The sequence below is a fragment of the Furipterus horrens genome, unplaced genomic scaffold, assembly GCF_987537825.1.
Source record: "Furipterus horrens unplaced genomic scaffold, mFurHor1.1.pri manual_scaffold_1, whole genome shotgun sequence".
Taxonomy (NCBI): Eukaryota; Metazoa; Chordata; class Mammalia; order Chiroptera; family Furipteridae; genus Furipterus; species Furipterus horrens.
In genome coordinates this window covers 134,227,394-134,252,162 of record NW_028327171.1, presented here as the reverse complement: position 1 = coordinate 134,252,162, position 24,769 = coordinate 134,227,394, and the positions used below count along the sequence as shown (strand labels likewise).

The 24,769-nt window shown below is 37.5% G+C and overlaps 1 protein-coding gene across 1 annotated transcript in view; it reads right to left on the bottom strand.

The window, feature by feature from the left end:
- The window catches only part of THSD7B (thrombospondin type 1 domain containing 7B), an 824,502-nt gene that overhangs the window by 237,224 nt on the left and 562,509 nt on the right, over positions 1-24,769 (bottom strand). The window contains exons 12-13 of the mRNA XM_090267231.1: positions 24,363-24,557; positions 15,786-16,049 (exon numbers count right to left, since the gene is read on the bottom strand). Of these exons, the coding sequence (XP_090123357.1) occupies positions 15,786-16,049; positions 24,363-24,557 (459 nt within the window). The remainder of the gene's footprint in view (positions 1-15,785; positions 16,050-24,362; positions 24,558-24,769) is intronic.

Genomic DNA, 24,769 nt, shown 5'->3' with positions numbered 1-24,769 from the left:
AAATTGTCACTTCAGTGAGGACTTCCCCAAAATCTGACTTTTTTTTATTCAAAGTATCTTAAAGAGCTAATCAAGACCTGAAATTCCGTCTTTTAAAAACATTTTTTCTATCCCCCACTAGACAATAAGCTGAACAATTCCCTGATTTATCCCTGACTTTGTGTCCAAAACATGGAAGAGGACCAGGTCCTATATACAGCAGTTGTTCAATATATAGGCTTTTATCAAATAAATGAATAAACAAATATAGGTGACATCAGAATCATGATAGAGTAAAACATTCCTCTCCTCTCTTCCCTTTTCATAACAACTAATTAGACAACCATTGTCAAACAGAAATGTCTCTGGCGTTACGATGAGAAATCTGGAAGTTTCTAGTTCACCTGTGCTTATGAAAATAAGCATACGGATCTGGTGGAGGCTGTAAATGCGAGGGAGTTGGTGAACTGGCCCCACCCTGTTCGATGCAGTCAGGAATGAAAGAACCTGGATAATACAAGCAAGACTGGATAGATACCCAGGGGCAAGAGAATATTTAAAAGTTCATCCTATGTGAGGGGAGAGATTCAAGAATTCCATTAGAGTGGGATAAAGAGGAATTTGGATGCTGAACAGAGGGACTAAGTTGCCAAGGTGACTCCCTTTCCCCAGGGTGAAAAGGCAAGAGGTTAGGCTTTTGGCACTGGCAGTGATTACCTTTCTGGCAGTGGAGGTAGAGAGCAGTGACCTTTTCCATGGAAGAGGTGGTCCATGAACCCAAAATCTAGTATATTTTCACAAAACATAAACAAGAGAAAGACAGCATACCACCATGAAAAACCACCAAATTACAAAAGCAGGTAGAAACAGAGGAAAAAAGAAACAATGGAGATTAAAAAAATAAATAAATAAACTAGAAGCAAATGATAAGATGGCAGTAACAAGTTCTTACATATCAATAATCACTCTAAATGTAAATAGATGAAATTCACCTCAAGCAAAGAGTGACTGATCATATTTTAAAAAATTAATAATAATAAAACCAAACCAAACCAAAGAACAAGACCTAACTATATGCTGCCTACAGAAACCCATTTCATCTTTAAAGACACACACAGACTCCAAGTGGAGGGATGGAAGAAGATATTCCCTGCAAGTAGAAACCAAAAGAATGTGGGTGTAGCCATACTTATCAGAAAAAATAGACTTCAAGCCAAAAATGGTAACAGCAGACAAAGAAGGCCATCATATAATCATAAAGGGGTTAATACATCAGAAAGATATAACAAACATAAATATATATGTACCCAACATCAGATCAACTAAATATATATTAAGCAAATTTTAACAGATTGGAGGGCGAAATAACACAATAGCACTAAGGGACTTTAATATGCCACTATCAGCAATGGGTAGATCATTCAAACAGAAAATCAACAAGGAAATGTTATAACTGAACCAAATGGACTTGACATGCATAGAAAATTCTACAGCAGTAACTGAATACTTATTCTTCTCAATGGCACATAAAACATTCTCCAGGATAGATAATGATAAGACATAAAACAAACCTTAGCAAATTTAAGAAGATTAATATCATAGCAACCATCTTTTCTGACCACAATGGTATGAAAGCAGAAATCAAGAAAAAAGCTGAAAAAAAATCTATAAATATGTAGAAACTAAACAACAGACTTCTGAACAATGCATGAGTCAAAAGGAAAGTAAAAGTTATCTCAAAACAAGTAAAAATGGAAACCATATCAAATCATATGGGATGATGTAAAAGCAGTTCTGAGTGAAAAGTTTATAGTGATAAGTTGATATATTAAAAAATTAATAAGACTTCAAATAAACAATCTAACTCCTAGAGAAAGAAGAAGGAAGTAAGCTCAAAGTTAGCAGAAGTATGGAAATAATAAAGAATGGACATCAATTTTAAAAGACAAAAAATAGCGAAGGGGAAGATGGCGGTGAAGTAGGGACAGTGTTCTCAGCTCGGTCCTGTTAAGGAGAGACTACAGGAACGAATGCGGAGAGGAGTGACTGAGTGAGTGTGGATCTCCGATAGTGTGAACAGGGAGGAGAGCGTGGGAGCAGTGTGGAGGGGGGTGGAGGGGTTTACCTCGCACTGCAGGCTGAGTCATTCCGAGACCCGGTGCGTCTGCAGTACCAAGCGGGAGAGCTCACTAGCCGAGAGCTGCTTGGAGGCTCCCCCTGCTAGGGCACACCGATAAGTGAATACTTGTAGGGAGTTAGGGAGAGGATTTGGCTGAAAAAGCCAGAAGAGTGAGAGAACAGTGAACAACCAGGACTGGGAGAAACTGTGTGATCTGAGTCTAGAGGGAAACCTCCTCAGCTGCAACCTCCAACCGAAAGCTCGGCACTCCGGGCGCGCACAGCACTGACGCTAGGGCCCTACAGAACAAAGGGACAGTTTTGGGGCAAGGAGACCGGCCGCACAGAAAAGCTGCTGCGGAACTCCGGACTGGGGGAGAGCTCCTGAGCAAGAGAGCAGTGCATGCCCCCAGCGCTTTGAGCAATTGCGCTAGAATCCCACAGAACAAAAGGCAGCTTTGGGGCTAGGAGAGAAATAGGATGCACAGGGTGTGTAAGTAGGGAAGAGAGCGGAGGCGGTGGTTCTGGAGTGGAGACGGTTTTAGGGTGGGGAGAAGGGGCCACAGGGAAAGGCCGCTGTGGAGCTCCAGACTGGGGGAGAGCTCCTGGGTAGGAGAGCTCTGCGCTGACTGACCACACTAGAATCCTGCAGAACAAAGGGATGGTGCTGGGGCAGGAAGAGAGATAGAGCGCGCAGGTCTACAGACAGGGAAGCCAGCGGAAGCTGTAGCTCAGAATAGAGACAGTTTGGGGGCAAGGAGAAGAGCCCATGCGGGAAAGCCGCTGTAGAGCTCCAGACTAGGGGAGAGGCCCTGGGCAGGAAAGTGCCACTGGCCCCGGGGCTTTGACCGACTGTGCCAGAGTCCTGCAGAACAAAGGGACGGTCTTGAGACAGGGAGAGAGGTAGGGTGCGCAGGCATATAGACAGGGAAGAGAGCAGAAGCTGTAGCCTGGGAATAGAGACACGACTAGAGGCAGGGCAGGGATTGCTGGCAGGCACAGGCTGGACCAACAGAGGGAAGGAGTAGCTGGGCAAGCCTGAGGAGGGCTGAGGCTGCCTCAGGAGGGGACAACTAAACACAGCCCACAGCAGAGCGGCGGTAGGTCCACGAATAAAAGACTAGCAATCCCAGAATCAAGCAGAACCCTCCCACAGCCAGCCAACCAACCAGAAAAGATTTGAAACTCATGGAATTTTGAATAGGGGTGGACTCAGGAAAAAAGAAAGGAAAAACAAAAAAACAAACAAACCAAAAATACCCAGAGACTGTGCCTAAAAGTAGAATTGAGTTAAAATCCTCTCATTCTTTTATTTCTCACTCTCTCTCTCTAACTGCCCCTCCCGTCCTTTCTTATTCTCTCTCCTTTTCTCCCCTCCTCTTCTCCCCCTTCTCTACCCTTAGCATGTCTCCCCTGCATCCTATTCTTTGTTAATTTTTTAATTTTAAGTTCTCTCCCTTTCCTTCCTATGCACTTCTTCCAATCCCCTTCCCTCCCCCTTATCTTCATCCTCCCTCCGTTTCCTTTCTCTCTCTCTCTGTTCTCTGCATTAAGCACCTTCAATTTTATTAAATTTCTTTCTTTCTTTTGTCCCCCTTCAGTCTACATTCGTTTTTCTTTCATTCCTTGCCCTTATTTTCCTTCTCTCCCTATAAATATTCTCTCTCTCTTTCCTTCTCTCTCCCTATTCCACTTTATATTCTAATCTTTTAATATTCAAATTATAATTCTAATCTATCACCCTCTCCCTTCACCCTCCCATTTTTACCCCTTCTCTCTTTCCACCCCATCCCCTCACTTCTCTCTCTCCCTCTTGTATTTCTCTCCTTCATCCTATCTTTTGTCAACTCTTCAATTTCAATCTTGCCCTCCCTAATATCTCCTCTTCCTCCTGCTTTCCTTCCCTCCTCCATGTTCTTTCCCTCCCCCATCCTCTTGCTTTACCATCTCTTATTCCTCTCTCTATATATTCTCTCCTTCTCTCTATTTTGCAATTTTATATCATGTTTTAATCTCCTAATCTTTTTTATAATATATAATTTTTAAAAAATTTTAATCCAGTCCCCCCTATTCTCCCTCCCCTTCTTCTTTCATTCTATCCCCTACCCTTCTCTTCTCTACTTTTTCTCTCTTTTTCCTCTCTCCCTTCCTGTCTTGCTATTTTCTACTCTGTATTTTTATTCTTGAAAAATTCTTTCTCAATCTGTTTCCTACCTTCTAACCTCCTCAGCACTCTCCTTCAATTTCTGGCTGTCTGTCTGCCTGGATGTCTGTTGTGTCTATCTTCCCTTCCACGCTAATCATATAGCATATACCAATTATATAATCCTAATACTATACACTTCCACTTTCTCACTCTACACTGTAACCCTCTCCTCCTTTTCAAACATGCAGTGTAAATGTTAATTGCTGCCTTACATAACCTTGATCCCAATTGCTAATATTATTACTCTATCAACTTCTAGCTCAAAAATTACCCTTCCTTCATTTAAAACAACTTCTATCTGTTTCTCCTACAAAATAAGAGTCCCGATATCTCCACAAGTATATTAATATGGGCTCGTTTGCAGCCTATAGTGAGAATGTAGTTGGGGGAGATATTGGAGGGTGTGGGTTTCTTGATTGGGTTGTGTGATTATGTTTAAGCAGCTCCTCCGCAAAATATCTCAAGACAAGGTGGGCAGAGTGACTCTCAATCAATTAAACAGCGAAAAAGATCCACCAAAGAGTAGCTGAAATACAACCAGACAGATTAAAGAAATAATATCAAGGACAACACAGATGGAGATCCAAGAGGGCGGAGGAGTAAGTGGAAGCTACACTAACCTCCTCCCAGGACCACCCAGTGCTGACTCAGCCCCAGTACAGCAGACAGACCATTCCCCTCCATGTGGCATCAGCCTTAGGGGAAGCAAAAACCCAGCCTACAGGAATTAAGCTGCCACACCCACGGTCCTTAAGCCTGACTGCTAATCACAGATTGAGTAGATTAACAACTAAAGAAGACAGACAAAGGCAGTAGATCACTGGAAGTCTCCAATAGGCTGCCTCGGGCCAGTCTGGTACATGATCTGACATTACTAGAGGCAGATCCAGGAAGAGCAGATCATTCTAAGAAGCACCAACAAAAAATAGAAATCACAAAAATGGGGAAACAGAGAAACAACCCCCAATCAAAAGGAAAGGTAGAATCTCCAGAGAGAGTGCTGAATGAAATAGAGGGGAGAAAAATATTAGATATGGAATTCAAAACATGGATTATGGAGAAGCTGAATGAGCTCAGCGGAAACTACAAAGAACTCCAGGGAAACTACAAAGAACTCCAGAAAAACTACAAGGAACTCACAGAGAATTACACAAGCATGAAAAAGGACATAGAGGCTATCAATAACAGTCAGGAGGAAATGAAGAATACGATCTCTGAGTTGAAGAACAGAGTAGAAGGAATTAAAAGAAGGCTAGAAGAAGCAGAAGATCAGATCAGCGAGCAGGAGGACAACATACACAAAAACTCCCAGACAATGCAACAAAAGGAAAAAAGACTGAACAAGACTGAAGAGGTTCTAAGACAGCTGCAGGACAACATGGAATGTAATAATATCCGTATCATAGGAATTTCAGAAGGAGAAGAAAAAGAGCAAGGGATAGAAAACCTTTTTGAAAAACTATTGACAGAAAACTTCCCTGACATGAGGAGAGAAAGAGTCACGCAAGTCCAGGAAGCATAGAGGGTCCCCATGAAGATGAACCCCAACAGGCCCACCTCAAGACACATCACAATTAAAATGGCAACATTCAAAGACAAAGAGAGAATCCTAAAAGCATCAAGAGAGAAACAACTAATAACATACAAGGGAGCTCCAATAAGGCTATCATCAGATTTCTTAGCAGAAACACTACAAGCCAGAAGGGAATGACAAAAAATATTCCAAACAATGAAAAACAAAGACCTACAACCTAGCATACTATATCCAGCAAAGCTCTCATTCAAAATGGAGGGTGAAATAAGGAGTTTCCAAGACAAAAGAAGGCTAAAAGAATACATCTCCACCAAACCAGCAATGCAAGAGATGCTAAAGGGTCTGCTTTAAGAAGATAAAGAAACAGAGAGAGACAGAGAAGAACACAAGCACAAAGGGGAAAAATGACAATGAATAAGTACTTATCGGTAATAACCTTAAATGTAAATGGATTAAATGCTCCAATTAAAAGACATAGGGTAGTTGAATGGATTAGAAAGAATGACCTACATATATGTTGTCTACAAGAGACCCACCTTATAACAAAAGATTTACACAGACTGAAGGTAAAGGGATGGAAAAAGTATTTCAAACAAATGGACATAAGAAAAAATAGCCGGGGTAGCAATACTTATATCAGACAAAACAGATTTCACAGCAAAGTCCATAAAAAAAAAGAAGGGCATTTCATAATACTTAAGGGAAAAGTCAATCAAAAAGATATAACCCTTATAAATATATATGCACCCAACTTAGAAGCACCCAAATATATAAGGAAAATTTTGAGACTCCAAGAAAGATATAGACAGCAACACACTCATAGTAGGGGACTTTAACACACCATTGTCAACAATGGACAGATCTTCGAGGCAAAGAAACACCAAAGATATTGAGGCACTGAACAACACTCTCGATCAAATGGACTTAGTCGACATATATAGAACTTTTCACTCCAAAGAAGCAAAATATACATACTTCTGCAGTGCACATGGAACATTTTCAAAGACAGACCACATGGTAGGACACAAAACAAGCCTAAACAAATTCAAGAAAATTGAAATTATATCAAGCATCTTCTCAGATCACAACGGCTTAAAATTGGAAATCAACCTCAAGGAAAAAACTCAAAAACATTCAAACTCATGGAGAATGAATAACATGCTATTAAATAATGAATGGGTTAACAATGACATCAAGGAAGAAATCAAAAAGTTACTGGAAACTAATGATAATGAACACACAACAACCCAAAACCTATGGGATACAGCGAAAGCAGTCCTAATAGGAAAGTCCATATCAATACAGGCCTACCTAAAAAAGCAAGAAGAATCTCTAATAAAAAATTTAACCCTATAGCTACAAGAACTAGAGGAAGAGCAACAAGCAAAGCCCAGAGCAAGTAGAAGGAAGGAAATCATCAAGACCAGAGCACAGCTAAATGACATAGAGTCTAAACTAACAATTCAAAAGATCAACAAAAGTAGGAGCTGGTTCTTTGAAAAGATAAACAAAATTGACAAGCCTTTAACCAGGCTCATCACGAAAAAAAGAGAGAGGACCCAAATAAATAAAATCAGAAACGAAAGAGGAGAAATCATAACAGATACAACAGAAATACAAAGGATTATAAGAAATTATTATGAACAACTGTATGGCAAGAAATTTGACAACCTAGAGGAAAGGGACAAATTCCTGGAAAATTATAGTCTTCCCAAACTGAATCAACAAGAAGCAGAAAACCTGAATAGACCAATAACAGCTAGTGAAATTGAAGCAGACATCAAAAAACTCCCAGCACACAAAAGCCCTGGACCGGATGGCTTCACAAGTGAATTCTACAAAACATTTAGGAAAGAACTAACTCCTATCCTCCTCAGACTATTCCAAAATATACAAGAAGAGGGAACACTCCCAAACTCGTTCTATGAAGCCAGTATAACCCTAATTCCAAAACCAGGTCAGGACACAACAAACAAAGAAAACTACAGGCCAATATCGCTGATGAACATAGATGCTAAAATCCTCAACAAAATATTGGCAAACTGGATCCAGCAACACATTAGAAAGATCATACACCACAATCAAGTAGGATTCATCCCAGGGATGCAAGGATGGTTTAATATCGCAAATCAATAAATGTAATACACCACATAAACAAAATGAAAGACAAAAACCACATGATTATATCAATAGATGCAGAAAAAGCATTTGATAAAGTACAACACCCATTTATGATGAAAACACTCAGCAAAATGGGAATAGAGGGAGCATACCTCAACATAATAAAGGCCATATATGAGAAACCTGAAGCCAACATCATACTCAATGGGCAAAAACTGAGAGCATTCCCTCTGAGATCAGGAACAAGACAAGGATGTCCGCTCTCTCCACTCCTATTCAACATAGTCTTGGAAGTTCTAGCCACAGCAATCAGACAAGAAAGAGAAATAAAAGGCATCTAAATTGGAAAAGAGGAAATAAAACTGTCATTATTTGCAGATGACAATATAGTGTACATAGAAAACCCTATAGACTCCACAAAAAAAACTACTCAACCTAATAAGTGAATTCAGCAAAATAGCAGGATACAAAGTCAATATTCAGAAATCGAAGGCATTTTTATACACCAACAATAAAAACTCAATGATAGAAACTGAAAGAAAAATTCAATTTATGATAGCAACAAGAAAAATAAAATACCTAGGAATAAACTTAACCAAGGAGGTAAAAGACTTGTGCTCATAAAGCTACATGACACTAAAGAAGGAAATTAAAGAAGATACAAATAAATGGAAGCATATACCATGTTCATTGATGGGAAGAATCAACATCATTAAAATGTCCATACTACCCAAAGCAATTTATAGATTCAATGCAATCCCTATTAAAATACCAGCAACATATTTCACAGACCTAGAATACTTCAAAAATTTATATGGAACCAAAAAAGAGCCCGAATAGCCACGGCAATTTTGAGGAAGAACACAGTAGGAGGAATCACAATACCTGATATCAAACTATACTACAAGGTCACGGTAATCAAAACAGTCTGGTACTGGCATAAAAACAGACATATAGATCAATGGAACAAAATAGAGAGCCAAGAAATAAACCCAAGTTCATATAGTCAACTAATATTTGACAAAGGGGGAAAGAACATCAAATGGAATGAAAAGAGACTCTTGAACAAATGGTGTTGGGAGAACTGGACAGGGACATGCAAAAAAATGAAACTAGACCACCAACTTACACCATACACCAGAATAAACTCAAAATGGATCAAAGACTTAAATGTAAGCCGTGATGCCATGAAAGTCCTAGAGGAAAAAATAGGCAGGAAAATTTCAGATATCCCATGTAGCAACATTTTCACTGATATATCTCCTAAGGCAAGGGAAATAAAGGAAAGAATAAACAAATGGGACTACATCAAACTAAAGAGTTTCTGCTCAGCAAAAGAAAACATCAGCAAGATGAAAAGGAAACCAACCATACAGGAAAATATATTCGCCAATGACATTTCAGACAATGGATTGATCTCCAAAATATATGAAGAACTCATAGGACTCAACACCATGAAGACAGACAACCCAATTAAAAAATGGGCAAAGGACCTGAACAAACACTTCTCCAAAGAAGACATACAGAGGACCCATAGACATATAAAAGTATGCTCAACATCACTAGCCATCAGAGAGAAGCAAATAAAAACCACAATGAGATGCCACCTCACACCAGTCAGAATGGCCATCATCAACAAATCAACAAACAACTTGTGCTGGAGAGGATGCGGAGAAATGGGAACCCTGGTGCATTGCTGGTGGGAATGCAGACTGCTGCAGCCACTATGGAAAACAGTTTGGAATTTCCTCAAGAAACTAAAAATGGAACTGCCTTTTGAACCAGCAATTCCATTGCTAGGATTATATCTGAAAAATCCTCAAACACCAATTCAAAAGAACCTATGCACTCCAATGTTCATAGCAGCACTATTTACAATAGCCAAGTGCTGGAAACAACCTAAATGCCCATCTGTAGATGAGTGGATCAAAAAACTGTGGTACATTTACACAATGGAGTTCTATGTAGCAGAAAGAAAGAAGGAACTTCTATGTTTTGCAAAAACATGGATGGAACTAGAGAGAATTATGCTTAGCGAAATAAGCCAGGCGGTGAAAGAAAAATACCTTATGCTGTCACCTATTACAGGAAACTAATGAACAACACAAACAAATGAGCAAAATTGAACCAGAGCTATGTAAAGAAGAAGTAGACTAACAGTAACAAGGGGGGAGGTGGGAGGGAGAGAAGGGGGTAAGAAGGGGAAGGGTCAAGTCAAAAAACATATATAAATGACCCACAGACATGGGCAACTGAGTGGTGACTGAATGTGGGGGAAGGGAGGGGCAGGGTGCAGGGAAGCAATAGGGGGAAAAAAGTGAGACAACTGTAATGGAAAAACAAAAAAAAATTTTTTTAGTGGGGGAAAAATGAAAATATGAAGAATGGAAATGCCAGTTCAGTGAATATTAGGTCAAAGATTTTCCCTCATGTTGTATATTTTTCTCCCTATTTGATCCCTCCAGAGTTTGGCATTCTAATCAAGTAAGTAATGACATAAGTTTCTTTGCATAGAACTAATAAGACCAGTTGTTAATAGAGGTTCCTTTTTTTTTTCTTTTTTTTGACCAAGTCTTTGACTAGAATGTCAAGCCTAAAGGAGACATACTTGGGCTCAGGTTGTTACCAAAAAGCCCTGAGGAACTGGGACTGACTTTCAAAGGTAATAAAAGCCCGCGAGATAAAAGGCCTGGTACCATGGTTGGTTGTGCGGTCCACAGCAATCTTTCCAGGGAAGGAACGAAGGTTGTTTTCCTGAAAGATAGCTAGAAGGGACCTTAAGGCACAATGAAAAACCAGGAAGACTTGGAAAGGACAGGTGTGTACAGGCAAGGATGAATGCCAGGTATGTGGCTCAGCTTCTGTGCCCTGAAGAGCCGACTGAGGGTCACCCTAAATGTTCCTTGGGTAAGTTCCAGCAAAGCAGAACTAAAGATCATAAGTGATCATTTGCTGCTCTTGTTATGATTATGCAAATGAACAGGATAAATTAAAAATGGACTTAATGTAGTCCCTTTAATGACAAGGAGGGTAATCTTAGGGAGAAAAATCATTATTCAAGGAAAATCACAATGATCAGTGGGAGACTGTAAAGTAGGGCAGCTAACCATCTTAAAAGTTTCTTCTCATTTAAAATATGGTTTCACTTGAAAATTAAACCATGTCTGTGATATCATCAAAGATATTCAAGTTGCAGGCAAGTAGAATGTCAAGTGCCTTGCAACTGGATGTCTTCCCAATAAGACAGTCTTACAGATTTAGAGACTTGTTTGTGGGTTATGTTACATAAATTAACATGTGTTTTCTGTTTTCAAAGGGCATAAGCATATGACCTCATTACCTGAGTGATTGTCTGTACATATAAGCCTCACTTAATCCTCTCTGCAGCGCTGCCTCCTGAGAATCAATGGTTTGGCTGAACTAAATGGCTGAGTTGGTGAAGAATGGGGTGGTCTGTGGGCTTCACTTTAAAACTGGTTTCTGTTTTCTATCCTAATGGCTTGGACAGAAAAGGCCTAGAGGTCTGAGAGGGGGGAAACCTAAAATATTTCCCTCAGCCCAAACTAAGTATAATGGGCAAAAGGGTTTTGGACAGGTGAGATGTGCCTAGTACACCTTCCTCCAAAGAAGTCCTTTTTTTCTTTCTTTTTTTTTCTTTCACCTAATGTGGAACATTGAAAAATTAATCCCTGCCTTTTGTCATCTAGTAGTTATGGATTGAATGATGTCTTTTCACCCTTTTCGCCAAATCTGTTGCCCCCAGAACACAACAAGGATGCCAGCCTGTTAAACCAAGCACTCTGTTGTCTGGAGACAGCCAACTGACCTGGAATCTGCACGATCCTTCCCCATGTGGAAGGCCGCCCTCGCCTCCACACCCCCAGTATTATTAGGGATTTCTGGACCCAAGGGTAGGTGGGACGACGACCATGTCCAGCTTGAAGCAGCTAGAGGAGCTTGAGACCTTCGCCCATTGTCCTTTACAAGATTAGAAAGGGTCTTAATATCTGAGAGGGAGGGATAGTTATTTTTTACGAACCATGGGTATGGACTTGGGGGGGTATTGCTGGGGGAGGGAGATGCTGGGTGGAGGGGAGTAAAGGGGAGAAAATTGGAACTATTGTAACAATATAATCAATAAAATACATTTAAAAAAAAGAAAAAATAAAAGGATCAAAGAATCTAAGAGCTGGCATTTAAAAAAGATTTAAAAAATTGACAAACCTTTAGCTAGGCTTTAAAAAAAAAAAAAGGAAGCAGACTCAAATAAAATGAGCAACAAAAGAGAAGACATTACAACGATATGATTAGAACATATAGGATCATAAGAGACTACTATAAAAAAAACTATATGCTAAAAACTCAGATAGTCTAAAAGAAATGAATAAATTTCTAGAAATATACAACCTAACAAGGCTGAATCTGGAAGAAATAAAAAATCTGAAGAACAGACCAATAATGAATAAAGAAATTGCATCAATAATCAAAAACACAGAAAACAACAAGAACAACACTAGGACCAGATGGCTTCACTGGTGAATTCTACCAAACATTTAAAGAAGAATGAATGTCAATCCTTCTCAAAATATTACAAAACAATTGAAGATGAGGAAATACTTTCAATCTCATTCTACAAGGCCAGCATTACTTTGATACCAAAGCCAGATATGGAAACTACAAGGAGAAAAACCTATAGACCAATATCACTACAAATATCAATGCAAATAGATGCAAAATTTTCAATAAAACATTAGCAAACTGAATGAGGCACATTAAAAGGGTTATACAGCATGACCAAGTGGGATTTATGACAGGAATAGAAAGATGGTTCAGCACACAGAAAGCAATAAATGTAATAATTCCACTAATAGAATATAAAAATCAAATGATCATCACAATAGATTGATAAAAAGCATTTGACAAAGTATACATCCTTTCATGTTAAAAAACAAAAAACAAAAACCTCATCAGATTGGGTCTAGAGGAACATATTTTGACATATTAAAGTCTATCTATTACAAACCCACAGCTAACATTGAACTCAATTGTAAAAGATTGAAAGCTTTCCCCCCAACATCAGGAACAAGACATGGTTATCCATTCTCGCCACTTTTATTTGTTATATTGGAAGTCTTAGCTACAGCAATTAGCTAAGACAAGGAAACAGGAGATATCCAACTAGGACAGGAAGAAATAAAATTCTTGTTATTTGCAAATGACATATTTTCTATATAGAAAATCCCAAAGACTGAAGAAAAAAAAACTGCTCGAACAAATAAAAAATTAATAAAGTTTCAAGGTATAAAATGTACTTACACAAAAGAGTTACATTTTATACACTAATAATGGGACACTTAAAAAATAAAGAAAAATATTACCCCATTTACAATAACATAAAAAAAAAACAACAATAAAACACCTAGGAATACATTTAACCAAGGAAGTGAAAAATCTGTACAATGAAAACTACAAGACTTTGTTGAAAGAAATTGAAGAAGACATAAACAAATGGAGAGACATCCTTGTTCATGGGTCGCGGTAATTAATATAGTTAAAATTTCCCTACCACCCAAAGCCATTTATATATTCAATAAAATTCTTATCAAAATTTCAACATCATTCTTCAGAGAAAAAGAAAAATTTCTCAAATTTGTGTGGAACCACAAAGAACCCTGAATAGCCAAAGCAATCCTAAGAAAGAACAAAGCAGGAGGTATAACACTTCCTGATTTCAAACTATACAACAAAGCTATAGTAATTAAAACAGTATAGCACTAGCGTAAAAATGGACACATAGACCAATAGAAGAGATTAGAGAATTCAGAAATGAATTCTCATATACTGAGTCAACTAGTAGTCAACAAGGGAGCCAGAATGGGAAAATGAGTCTTTTCAATAAATGCGTTGGTAAATCTGGACACACACATGCAAAACAATGGAAGTGGACACCTGCCATCACATCTAAAAGCCTTTGCACATAAAAAGAAATAACTAACAAAAGGAAAAGGCAACCTACAGAATGGAAAAAAAAATTGCAAACCAAATTTTGGATAAAGGGTTACTATACAAGCTATATAAAGAATGCATATAACTCAACAACAATAACAACAAAACCCAAACACTTAAATTAAGCAACAGGCGGAGGTACTGAGTAGTCTTTTTTCCAAAGAAAATATCTGAATGGCCAACAGGTACATGGAAAGATGCCCAACATCACTAATCATCTGAGGAATGCAAATAAAACTACAATGAGATATTACCTCACACCTGTCAGAATGGTTAACAGCAAGAAGAGATAACAAGTGTAGGTGAGGATATGAAGGAAAGGAAAACTCTTCTACCCTGCTGGAGGTATGTACCTTGGAAAACAATATGAAAATCTCTCAAAAAATTAAAAATAGAACTACCATATAATCTAGCAATCTGGAAGTAGTTCTGGGTACATATCCAAAGGAAATGAAAAAAGACTATAAAAGAGATATAAATATACTCCCATGTTTATTGCAGCATTATTTATAATGGTCAAGATATAGAAACAACCGAAGTGCACATCAGCAGGTGAATGGATAAAGATGGGTTACATATATACAGTCACATATATACATACATACACACACACAAGATATATATAAAGATGGGAGATACACACACACACAATGGAATATTATTCATCCATGAGAAAGACATCCTGTCATTTGTGACAACATGCATGGAGCTTGAGGATGTGTTGCATGAGATTAATCAGAGAAAGGCAAATCCTATATGTTATCACTTATGTATGGAATATAAAAAAGCCAAACTTGTAAAAGACTAAAATGGAGGTTACCAGGTGATATAGGGGGTTGGAGGGTGGGTAGAAATTATTTAAGAGTAAAACCTTGCAACAAGTACTAAGTCCTAGAGATCTAATGCACAGTATAGTGCACATAGTCAACAATATTGTGGTATAATCAAACTTGCTACAAGACTGATATATTTAATGTTTTTAAAAGTCCAATCACTGAAAAGAATTCTATGGACTAACCTGGGAAGAAGAGCAATGATGGAACAAATTTAAAAATTATTAAACTTTAAACTGCATTCATAGAATGATATAGATATATCTTAAGTAAAAACAAGCTAATGTATACATTGACAATAAAGACAAACTTGTGTGTTAGAACTAAATTCAATTTGTCATTTCTGTTACTATTGAGACAGCTTATTTGGAACATAAGATCTTGATGACAGAGACAAAAAATCAATCATTTTTCCCCTGAGTTTGCTATTCAAACACAAATTCTTTCCATACCCTCTGCAAAATTCCAAACTCGCTTAGTCTCTTCAAAAAAGAAAAATGCAGTAACCCCTGCTCCCAGATTGCCTAATATCTTTTAAAAAATTTTTATTCTACCAGTATAGGTGAACTTATATGTTGTATTGTAAAACATTTTAAAAATTAATTTTTCATTGATATTTTGTAAGCTCCCTTATTAAAGATTCAAGGCCTAATCATATATATGATCAAAGCATCAATAAACCAATAAACACCATTTGTATTAGGCTTTTGCTTTCTCAGTAACTAGAGCAACTATGCCCATTATTAGCAAAAATGTGGCCGAAGAAGACGTACTGGGTCAGGTGAGTAAAGGATCCAAAACACAATGCAGGTAATATTGAGATATGGTTATGTGCATTTCATATGTCACTAATTCATGAGAGGCATTGTTATTGACAAAGCAGAGCTGAAATAATTATTAAATAATAAGTCTACTCATTCTAGACCTTGGACAAATCTCCTGGGCTCTATCAGTGTTCTCATCTGTTACTCTCCATCCATCTCCTTACCTGAGCTGCTGCAGTGGAAGAGGTCCACAGGTCTTCCATTTTTATCAGAGCAGGCTATTGCTCGAAAACGCGTGCCCTTTCCGCATTGTTTGCTCTCTCCTTGTACCTGCAATCCTCGCACAGGATCCCTTCTGCTTTCAGGAAGAATACAATCTGACCAATTTCCATAAGGTTGAGATACGAATGTATCACAAGGACATAGTTCTGTTTCCACTAGAGGGTACAGGTCAGGTTCCTGGCATTTCTCCTTCTTCCTGCTTTTTCCTGTTCCAAGAAGAAATATTGATGTATTAATTTCATATGCACTGTTTTGTTAAAAGTCACTCACATTGTTATATTTAAAAACTCTTAGAATTTTAAGTCTTCAATAAAATAAAGCCTTCTTATCTTCATTCCTTTGTGCATGGAATTAAATCCTAGGTCAATGAAAGCAATGCCCAGAGTAATTGAAATTCAAGTTAACTTGACAAAAAATAAGTGTTTTTATGCTGGAGAGTGGCACAAAATACTTAGGAAATATTTGCCACAGTGGTGCAATAGCTAGGAAATTTATTCATGGAACAAAATAATATCCTCCCATACAATGTAGCAAGCCTGGGTGTCACGTGAGTGTGACAAAGTGGAACTTATTTCAGTTGCCATTATCCAGCAGCTCACAAATACTGACAGAAAAATAAATGGAAATAAATGTTCAGGTCATATTCGATAATTTAATCTGAGATAAAGCTATTGCTTCTACCTTGAGAGATGTTTTATAACTTAAGTATGTTAGACTATGACCTTACTTTACCAAATGACTTTATGGACTTTAGTTGTAATCCCAAATTTCAGTTATGACAATGCAGAGTCATTATTCACAGCTGAGTACTTGATAATTATGTTTAATGGATGTCAAGTCAGCCTGTAACTTAATTCAACTTTTCTGTCAACATATGTCTTCTAGGTTACTAAAAGTTTTCCTAGATCTAGAAATTCCACATTTTTTCTCTTCATTAGTGGGTCATCAGGTAGTCATGTTCACATATTAAAAGTAGGCATCTTTATCCATCTATTTCACATGGGAACAATTTAACATAATTCCCATTGAGTTTGATTTTTCAGCTGTTTTAGACTTAAATAGGCATGCTTATTTCAAAACTGCAGTTAGTTTTCTTCTTTTATGTCATTTTTTTCTGTACATCTTATCTGAATGTGACCACTCTAGGCTGGATCGAGCCTGGACCAAGGGAAGCATTAGTGCTCTCCTATTGGCTGAAAGCAAACCTCCCTCGAGTGGGGAGTGGTGGGGGACCACCTTGCAGACAGGTTCATACTTGTCTAGGCTATTCAGTTACACATGAGACCGTGTGGTGAGAGGTTGTGTGCCACTCTATATAGTGAATCATATACCGAAGTGTAGTCCAAGTTCTTGTCTGTATACAAGGAATTAGCAGAATTTATTTTTTATTTACATATGTACTTATTTTCTTTCCTTCAGATCATGTCTGCCTCTGCTATTTCTCATCGTAAATGCCTAAACAACCCTGATTTATTTTGTTATACCTGTGGCAATTTCACCATTCCTAGTCAAAGGACAAACATCAGCACATTTGTCAGGCAAGCCTGTTTTGCATATTTTAAAGTAAAACTTGTTGATTAAGGTAAGTGTTGGGTCCCTCAGAAGGTGCGGAAAGAGATTGTCTAGAGTTTATGGATGTGGACGAAGGGAACACATGATAAATTGCCATTGGTATACCTATGGTTTGGTGAGAGCCCAGGGATCATTCAACTGACTGTTATTTTTTTATAGTGAAAACGTCAGGATATAATAAGAAAAATAAATGGAAAATAGAGTGTCTTAGTCTACCATCAGCTATTGTCCAGTGCCACATTCAGCTGGAATCCCAGTGCCAGTTTTCATGAAACTACCCTCTTTCAAAAAACAGGAGTATGGTGAAGAACTAAGTGAGAGCAATGATGAAGATTTTGAAACTGAAGATGACTCAGTTCATAAGGGATTTGATCAGCATGAGTTGAATGATTTGGCATGAGATTTGGGACTATCCAAAAAGGCTTCAGAACTCCTAGCATCAAGACTGCACAAGAAAAACTTGCTTGAAAAAGGAGTCAAGGTATCCAACTTTCGATCAAGAGAAAGTGCATTTCTGCAGTACTTTTGAAGTGACAGTGACTTTGTGTGTTGCCATAACATACATGGTTTAATGGAGGAATTGGGAATTCCAATCTAGAATTCAACTGAATGGCGACTGTTCATCAATCTCTCAAAGCAGAGCTTGAAGTGTGTTCTCCTCCACAATAGTGATTTATTTGGTGCAGTCCCAATTGGCCATTCAGTTTGTTTTCATGAAGAATATGAAGACATAAAGAGTCATTGATCTGTTGCAATATCACAAGCACAACTGGATCATCTGTGTTGACCTTCAAATGGCCTGCTTCCTTCTTGGTCAGCAATATGGATACACCAAGTATCCCTGTTTTCTGTGTATGTGGGACACAGAGCTCATGAGAAGCATTGGGTGGAGTTAAATTGGCCTCCAAGATCTCATCTCAAACCTGGTGATCCAAACATTCTATGTCAGCCACTTTTTGACAGAAAGAATATTATATTTCCACCTCTGCACATAAAACTGGGTCCCATGAAGCAATTTGTTAAAGCTTTGCCAACTGAAGGAGACTGTTTCAAGTATCTCATTTTGGCATTTCCTAGCTTGTCATTTGAAAAGATAAAATACCTTAATATGTATCTTTGGTAGCAGAACTTGACTACTTGTACACAATTTGACTTACAGTAACAATATATAGCCTTTACATGAATAAAATAACTCTAAGTAAACAGTATATTCAGGTAATTTTTTCTTTATTTTCCTTTGTATGTACATTTTCTATGATTTTTGAGTCAAAGGGAGGGTGTCCTGTACCTTAAAAAGTTGACATGATAGAGAAAGACTGGGGTCTTTTATGGATTCAGATGCCAAATGTTAGTCAAAAACAAGTGTCAGATCTAACTCAATGAAAATTGTGTTCCCCACTGTTTTCATTCTTTACATCTGTTTTAGAAATACTTGGTACAAGCTGATACATAGACTATTTTCTTCTTGTTAAATAGTTTACATTATACACAACAATTCTATAGTTTCACCTTATGATTGTCTCTATGGGCTTCCCTGATACTTATGGCCACAATAAACAAGGATTTCTACAGGTCCTGAAATGATCTTGCAGAAGCTTCAAACACACCACTGTTCCTCTGAGAGTATGTATTTACCTGCTTCTCCCATTAGAGCCACTTACTGAGAATATGTTTGAAAAACACACCTCTGTTATGGCTGTGAGAATTTCCGAGTTGGGAGATATATCAATGGGTGGTGATCCCAAGTCTCTGGTGTTTTCAAAATGTCCGTAAACTTCTACCATCTCCATCTCTTCTACTGTCACTGTCTTCTCAACACACTTAACCATGGATCCTGAGTGTACAGTAGTCCCTGTCTATATCACGGTTCACTTATCGTAGCCTCACTGTATCGCAGGATTTAAAAAAATATATTTAATTATTTATCGTGGATTTTTCACTATATTGCAGGATGTTGTGGTACTGTATATGTATGTTGTTAAAGTTATGTAGATTTAAGAGTGTAGAATAAATGTAAGATTTCTACTTCGTGAGGGGGGTCTAGAACGTAATACCCATGACAAGTGAGGGAATCCATAGAGCTTGAAACTACTTACTCTTTCACAGTAATGAAATAAAGCCCTGGAATAGCATTTATCCCATATTTTTCAGACTTGGTTGTTAAATGGCAGTTCAGAGAGCATGACCTTCTAAGTTCCATGACACTTTACCGTTTCATCCCTCATCCCCACCTCACAACCCACTATCCCTCCTAGCAGACCTTATTTGTTTCTCTGAATTTTCCTGTCTCTATACCTCCCTTGGCTGATGAGCTTCCTGGAGGCACTGCCCTATATTTTCTTCTTTTCTGACCCCACATCTTTACCCACACAGAGTTTAACTAACCATTTAGAACTCTTAAATTCCTCTTTTTTATCTTCAGCCCACATTTCTTGCTCAAGCTCCTGAGCCACAAACTAGAAATCTATACCTAACAAACCAAGTTAAACCTGGAAAAACACACACTCATCCGCTTAATATTACTGTCTTTTTCCTTCTGTATTTCCCAATTCTATCAACATGACCAAGTCAAGAACTGGAATGTCATACTTGAATCATTCTGTTGTACTACCTATATCTGTTGAATGGCAAAGACCTATCATTTCAAATACCTATATATTTCTTGAGTCATTTCATTGCTTCCATTCTGACCAATACCATCCATATTTAACTCATCTCCAAGTCACCAGCTTAAATCACTACAATGCATTCTTCCAAAATCTTATTGTCATTATCACACTCCCTTCTAACTAGTTTCCAAACTGCAGTCAGGACCAGCTAACAAAGATTGAAATCTATCACATCTTGCATCTACTTCAACTCCCTAGTGACTTACCCTAGTTCATGGAATGAAATCTGTACTCCTCACCATAGTTATCAAGGTTCCATAGGACTGAGCCCATAGTACATGCCTCCTGCCTATGTTGAACCACTCAGCATTGATCATATGTGGATGAAAGGGTGCAGTAATAAATCATAAATACCTAACTGGGCAGGTCAGTGGTAGATTGTCATGCTCATGCCTTTCACTTTTTTAGTGAAAGGTTCTTAATCAAGCCCTGTTAATTGGTCTTGTACAGAAGAACTGTCCCTCAGAGGTGTAGCCACCCTTAAGGAAGCACGCAATCTTGTAATCCAACCCCTGCCTTGCTTTTTCCCCACCCTCATGTAATCTTATGGTCTCTCTATAATTTCAAATGCATAAAAGAAACTGCAAACTGTTATTCTCCCAAGCATTTGAGATCTTGCTCCCCAGCATATGTTGTCAGTTTTGGCTCATATAAACTCTTATAACAATTCTCCACAGGTTTGGGCATTTCTTACACTGGCACATGTTATAAGCTAGTAATATTGAGCATTTTCCGGTTTCTAGAAATTTGACCTTTGCATGGACTACACCACACATTTTCACCAGTCTATCTTCCCACCAAAGCCTACTTAATGCCTACATGTCCTTCAGGTCCAAACTAGATTGCTACATCCAGAAAGCCATTTTGAACAGACTCTTCATCTCAGGTCTAAAATAGTGTTCTCCTCATACAGATTGTATAGGCACAGTAATGGCTCTCCAAGGATGTTCACATTCTAATTGCTGAACCAGAAAACATGCTCCATTAGATGACAAAATAAACTTTGTAGGTGTGACTAAAATTAGAGACTGGGATGAGATTATTCTGGATCATTTGGGTGGGTCTAACCTAATCACATGGTCTTAGAGTCAGAGGACCTTTCCTGATTGAGTAGAAAGTCAGAAGAAATGTGACTACAGCAGAAGGATCCCAGAAATGCAGTGTTACTAGATTTCAGGATGAAGGAAGCAAGAGCCATTAGCCAAGGAATGTGAGTAGACTATAGAAGCTGGAAAAGGAAAAGGAACAGATTTCCCCCCAAAGCCTCCAGAAAGGAATTCCCGTCCTGCTAATGTCTTGTTTTCAGCTCTGTGAAACCCATGTCTGACCTCAGACCTACAGAATTGTTAGATAATAAACTTGCGTTGTTTTAAAATGACAAATCTGTGGTAATTTCTTACAGGAGCAATAAGAAACCGATACATCACCCTTTATAATAGCTCTTGGAGCAGGTACTACACCATGTTGTACTGTGCTGGTAGTACTAAGGTACTACACTGACCAGGGACTACACTGACTACACTAGTAAAAATCTGTCTCCCATTAGACTGTAAGCTCTAAGTTAGGGTTATATATGTCTAATTCTCAAAGCCTAGCATGCATAAATGGTAAACCAAAAGTGTTCATGAAATGATTGAAGAAAAAAAAAATTAAAAACGGGGAATAAAGGAGGGAGAAGATAAGAAAGACAGTAAGTGAGATAAAGCTAGACAGAGAAAAGTAAGAAAATGTTCAAAAAGTTACTGGCAGAACACATATTCTGTAAAATATACAGTGTCTCTATATTAATGCCCTCTTTCTTAATTACATGGTGTCACTATTTGAAGGATTTGAGCAAGTTACTTAATACAGAAATGATCCTCACAATGAGGAACAAATTATCAGTGGTCCTTTACGTTGATTATCTTCTAGTCAAAATCAGCATTAAACTCTGGATTCAAATCAGCTACTATTAAATTTTTTAAAAAAATCAATCCCTGCTACAACTCTAAAGACATTTTTTCCCTTAAGTCAGAGGGAAATTTGTGACTTATACCACAAAAACACAGAACTACAAGTAAGTAGTAAATATGTGTGTATTTGTTATCCAGTTATTATATATATAAAAACCTAAACATATATTTTATGTAATGGTTATTTCCATCTTTATACAAACAATTGCTTTAATTACCACCCATTCTAAAACCTGGGATGATCTAGTTTAGGTACAATGCACAGCACACACAGATATTGAAGTTACCTGTTAAAAAAACAGAAAAACAAAAAAGAAAAATAAACATTCTAGATGGTCCCCTGTTCAATGAAGTGGCTTGCATTTGTGTGTGTGTCTGTGCTTCTCATGTGTGTCTGTGTTAAAGAGTCACAGTGTTTATGGTCTAAGTCCATCTCTTTTGTGATCATTTATGTCAGGGGTTGCTGATTACGTTTACTACCAAATTACATGGAAGAAAGCAAAGTATAAGCATTATATTACAGTAAGAATAAGTCTTCAGAAATTGAAAATTTCAATTCATTACCTTTTTTTTCAACATTGACTCTAAATAGTTTATTCGACTGGTATTTTCGCACAAGTCATGTATTTGATTAAATTGACCAGTTGTTTTTGGTGTAATGTAGATATTAAGACACACAAAAGGTCAATTAGACAGCTAAAAACACAACAGTTAGTAATTTAGAAAAGAAATTCTAAAAAGTTTTTAGTACAAGTAATTCTTTAGTTTGCTGAAAAAATGTTCAACAATTCTTCAATTATTTACATAAAAAGTGTATTTTAAATAAATTAAATTCATTAAAGTTTTGACAATTCATAACAAACTATACTGGTTATAAAATGAAAAGATATCCTAGGATTTTCAACATTTTCCTTTCTCAGTTTGGAAGTACAAAATATCATTAGTGAACTTCACTACAAAGAAAAACTGGCAGCTAATTAAAACGTTTTTCCCCCCTCTGAAGGACAGTCTCAGGCATCTCAAAGATACAGAGTAACTAGGATAATGGCTTCTAAAGCATTATGTATGAACATGCAAACCAAGTCTCCCTACAGTTCCTGCTGAACTTGAAATTATTCCTGTCATACACATTGTATCCCATTATATTGTTTTATATTACAAACATAAGCAATGTTGCTTAAAATTACATATGCAAAAATTTTTGTAGTAGAGAGAACACAAAGTACAACATATTTTATTTGATGTTTCTATATGTGATTATAAATTTCCCCTAATTTATGAATGGGCTCCTGCTTTGTATGCAGAAATACTGTTAAAGGCTCTCGCCCATTAAGTAAATCTATTGGAGTGAGTTAAATTTAAAACAGTCTAGTAAGCAAACAAAGGGGTCTTGAAAACAAGGGAATTAGCACTTGAACTGCTGATAAGAATGAAGGGTCATTGTGCTGAGTTCTTCAATGTCAACACCAATTTTATTATCTCAATGTTTATTTTGGCATTTTCCCTCTGGTTCTCCATTCACTGAATTAAGTTTTCCACATGTACAAATACACGTACAATTAAAAGAAATTCTGGCATATTTACCTAGACAAGTAGGAAAATACATTACTGAAGCCAAGTATTTGTATACTATAGGCAAAAACTGTTCCTGTACCTTGATTAAACTAGTAATTGATTTAATTTCCATTAAATTCCAGGGATGCAAACAGAAACAATGATTAATAATATACCACAAAAACAGAATCTATGTACGCAATTTGATTTTTATCTCACATTACTAAAATTTTAAAATGCTAAATTGTTCATATGGTAATGGCAAAAGATAATGATACAGGTTAAATTACCTTTGATGTTCTTTACAAATCAATGACTGCTTTCAACCTTGTTGAAATCCTTACATGGCAGACACCATAAACAGCCATTAACTACTCCAGGCAAGTTGGTATTGCCATTTATGACTACAAGGTGGGTCAGAAGTAGGTTTACAATTGTTTGTATGGAAAATAATACAATAATTAATAAGCAATTATACAAGAATAAACTCTGATTCCTGTACTCACAACTGTAAACCTATTTTTCCCCACCCTGGACATAGAGTATATAGCTGTATAGAGAAGAACTTCATATCTTTTTTCACTCATTTCACAAATATTATTAGAATACATAGGATGTGCTAAGTATGGGCACAGAGGCTATAATGGCAGGGAGAGGTGGGGAGAGGGGGAGATCTGATAAAATTGTCTTTCTTTCTAGAGCTTCCACTGTTCTTGGTAAGTTCAGGAGTGCATCACTAGTCAGAACCTAAGGCATGAAAAGCACACCTTACCTGTGAGCTGTCGCCGTCTACTTCGGGTTGTTTCACAATTTGAGGAGCAGGGTGTAAACTTGGACCACGCAGTGAAGGTGCAGTCATCTCGGCACGGGACGGTGCATTCCTGCACAAGGGGCGGCATGCTCCATGTCTGCTTGAGGCAGTCACTCATTTCTGCTGACTGGTTGTCATTAGAGATGCATGAGACAACTAAAAAAGATACACATGGATTATTTTGCTATTTTGATTAAATTAGTCTGCTGTTGGTTTTTTGAAAAAAATAGCAGAACCCCCCAATGTTTGAAAATTTAATTATCATTGTGATTGCAAAAGGTGTTCAGCTTAGCTACCCTTGTTTCTCTCTGAAAATTAAAGGTTTATTGTTGCCAGTGGAGGTATTGAAGGATTTAATTGGTTACATC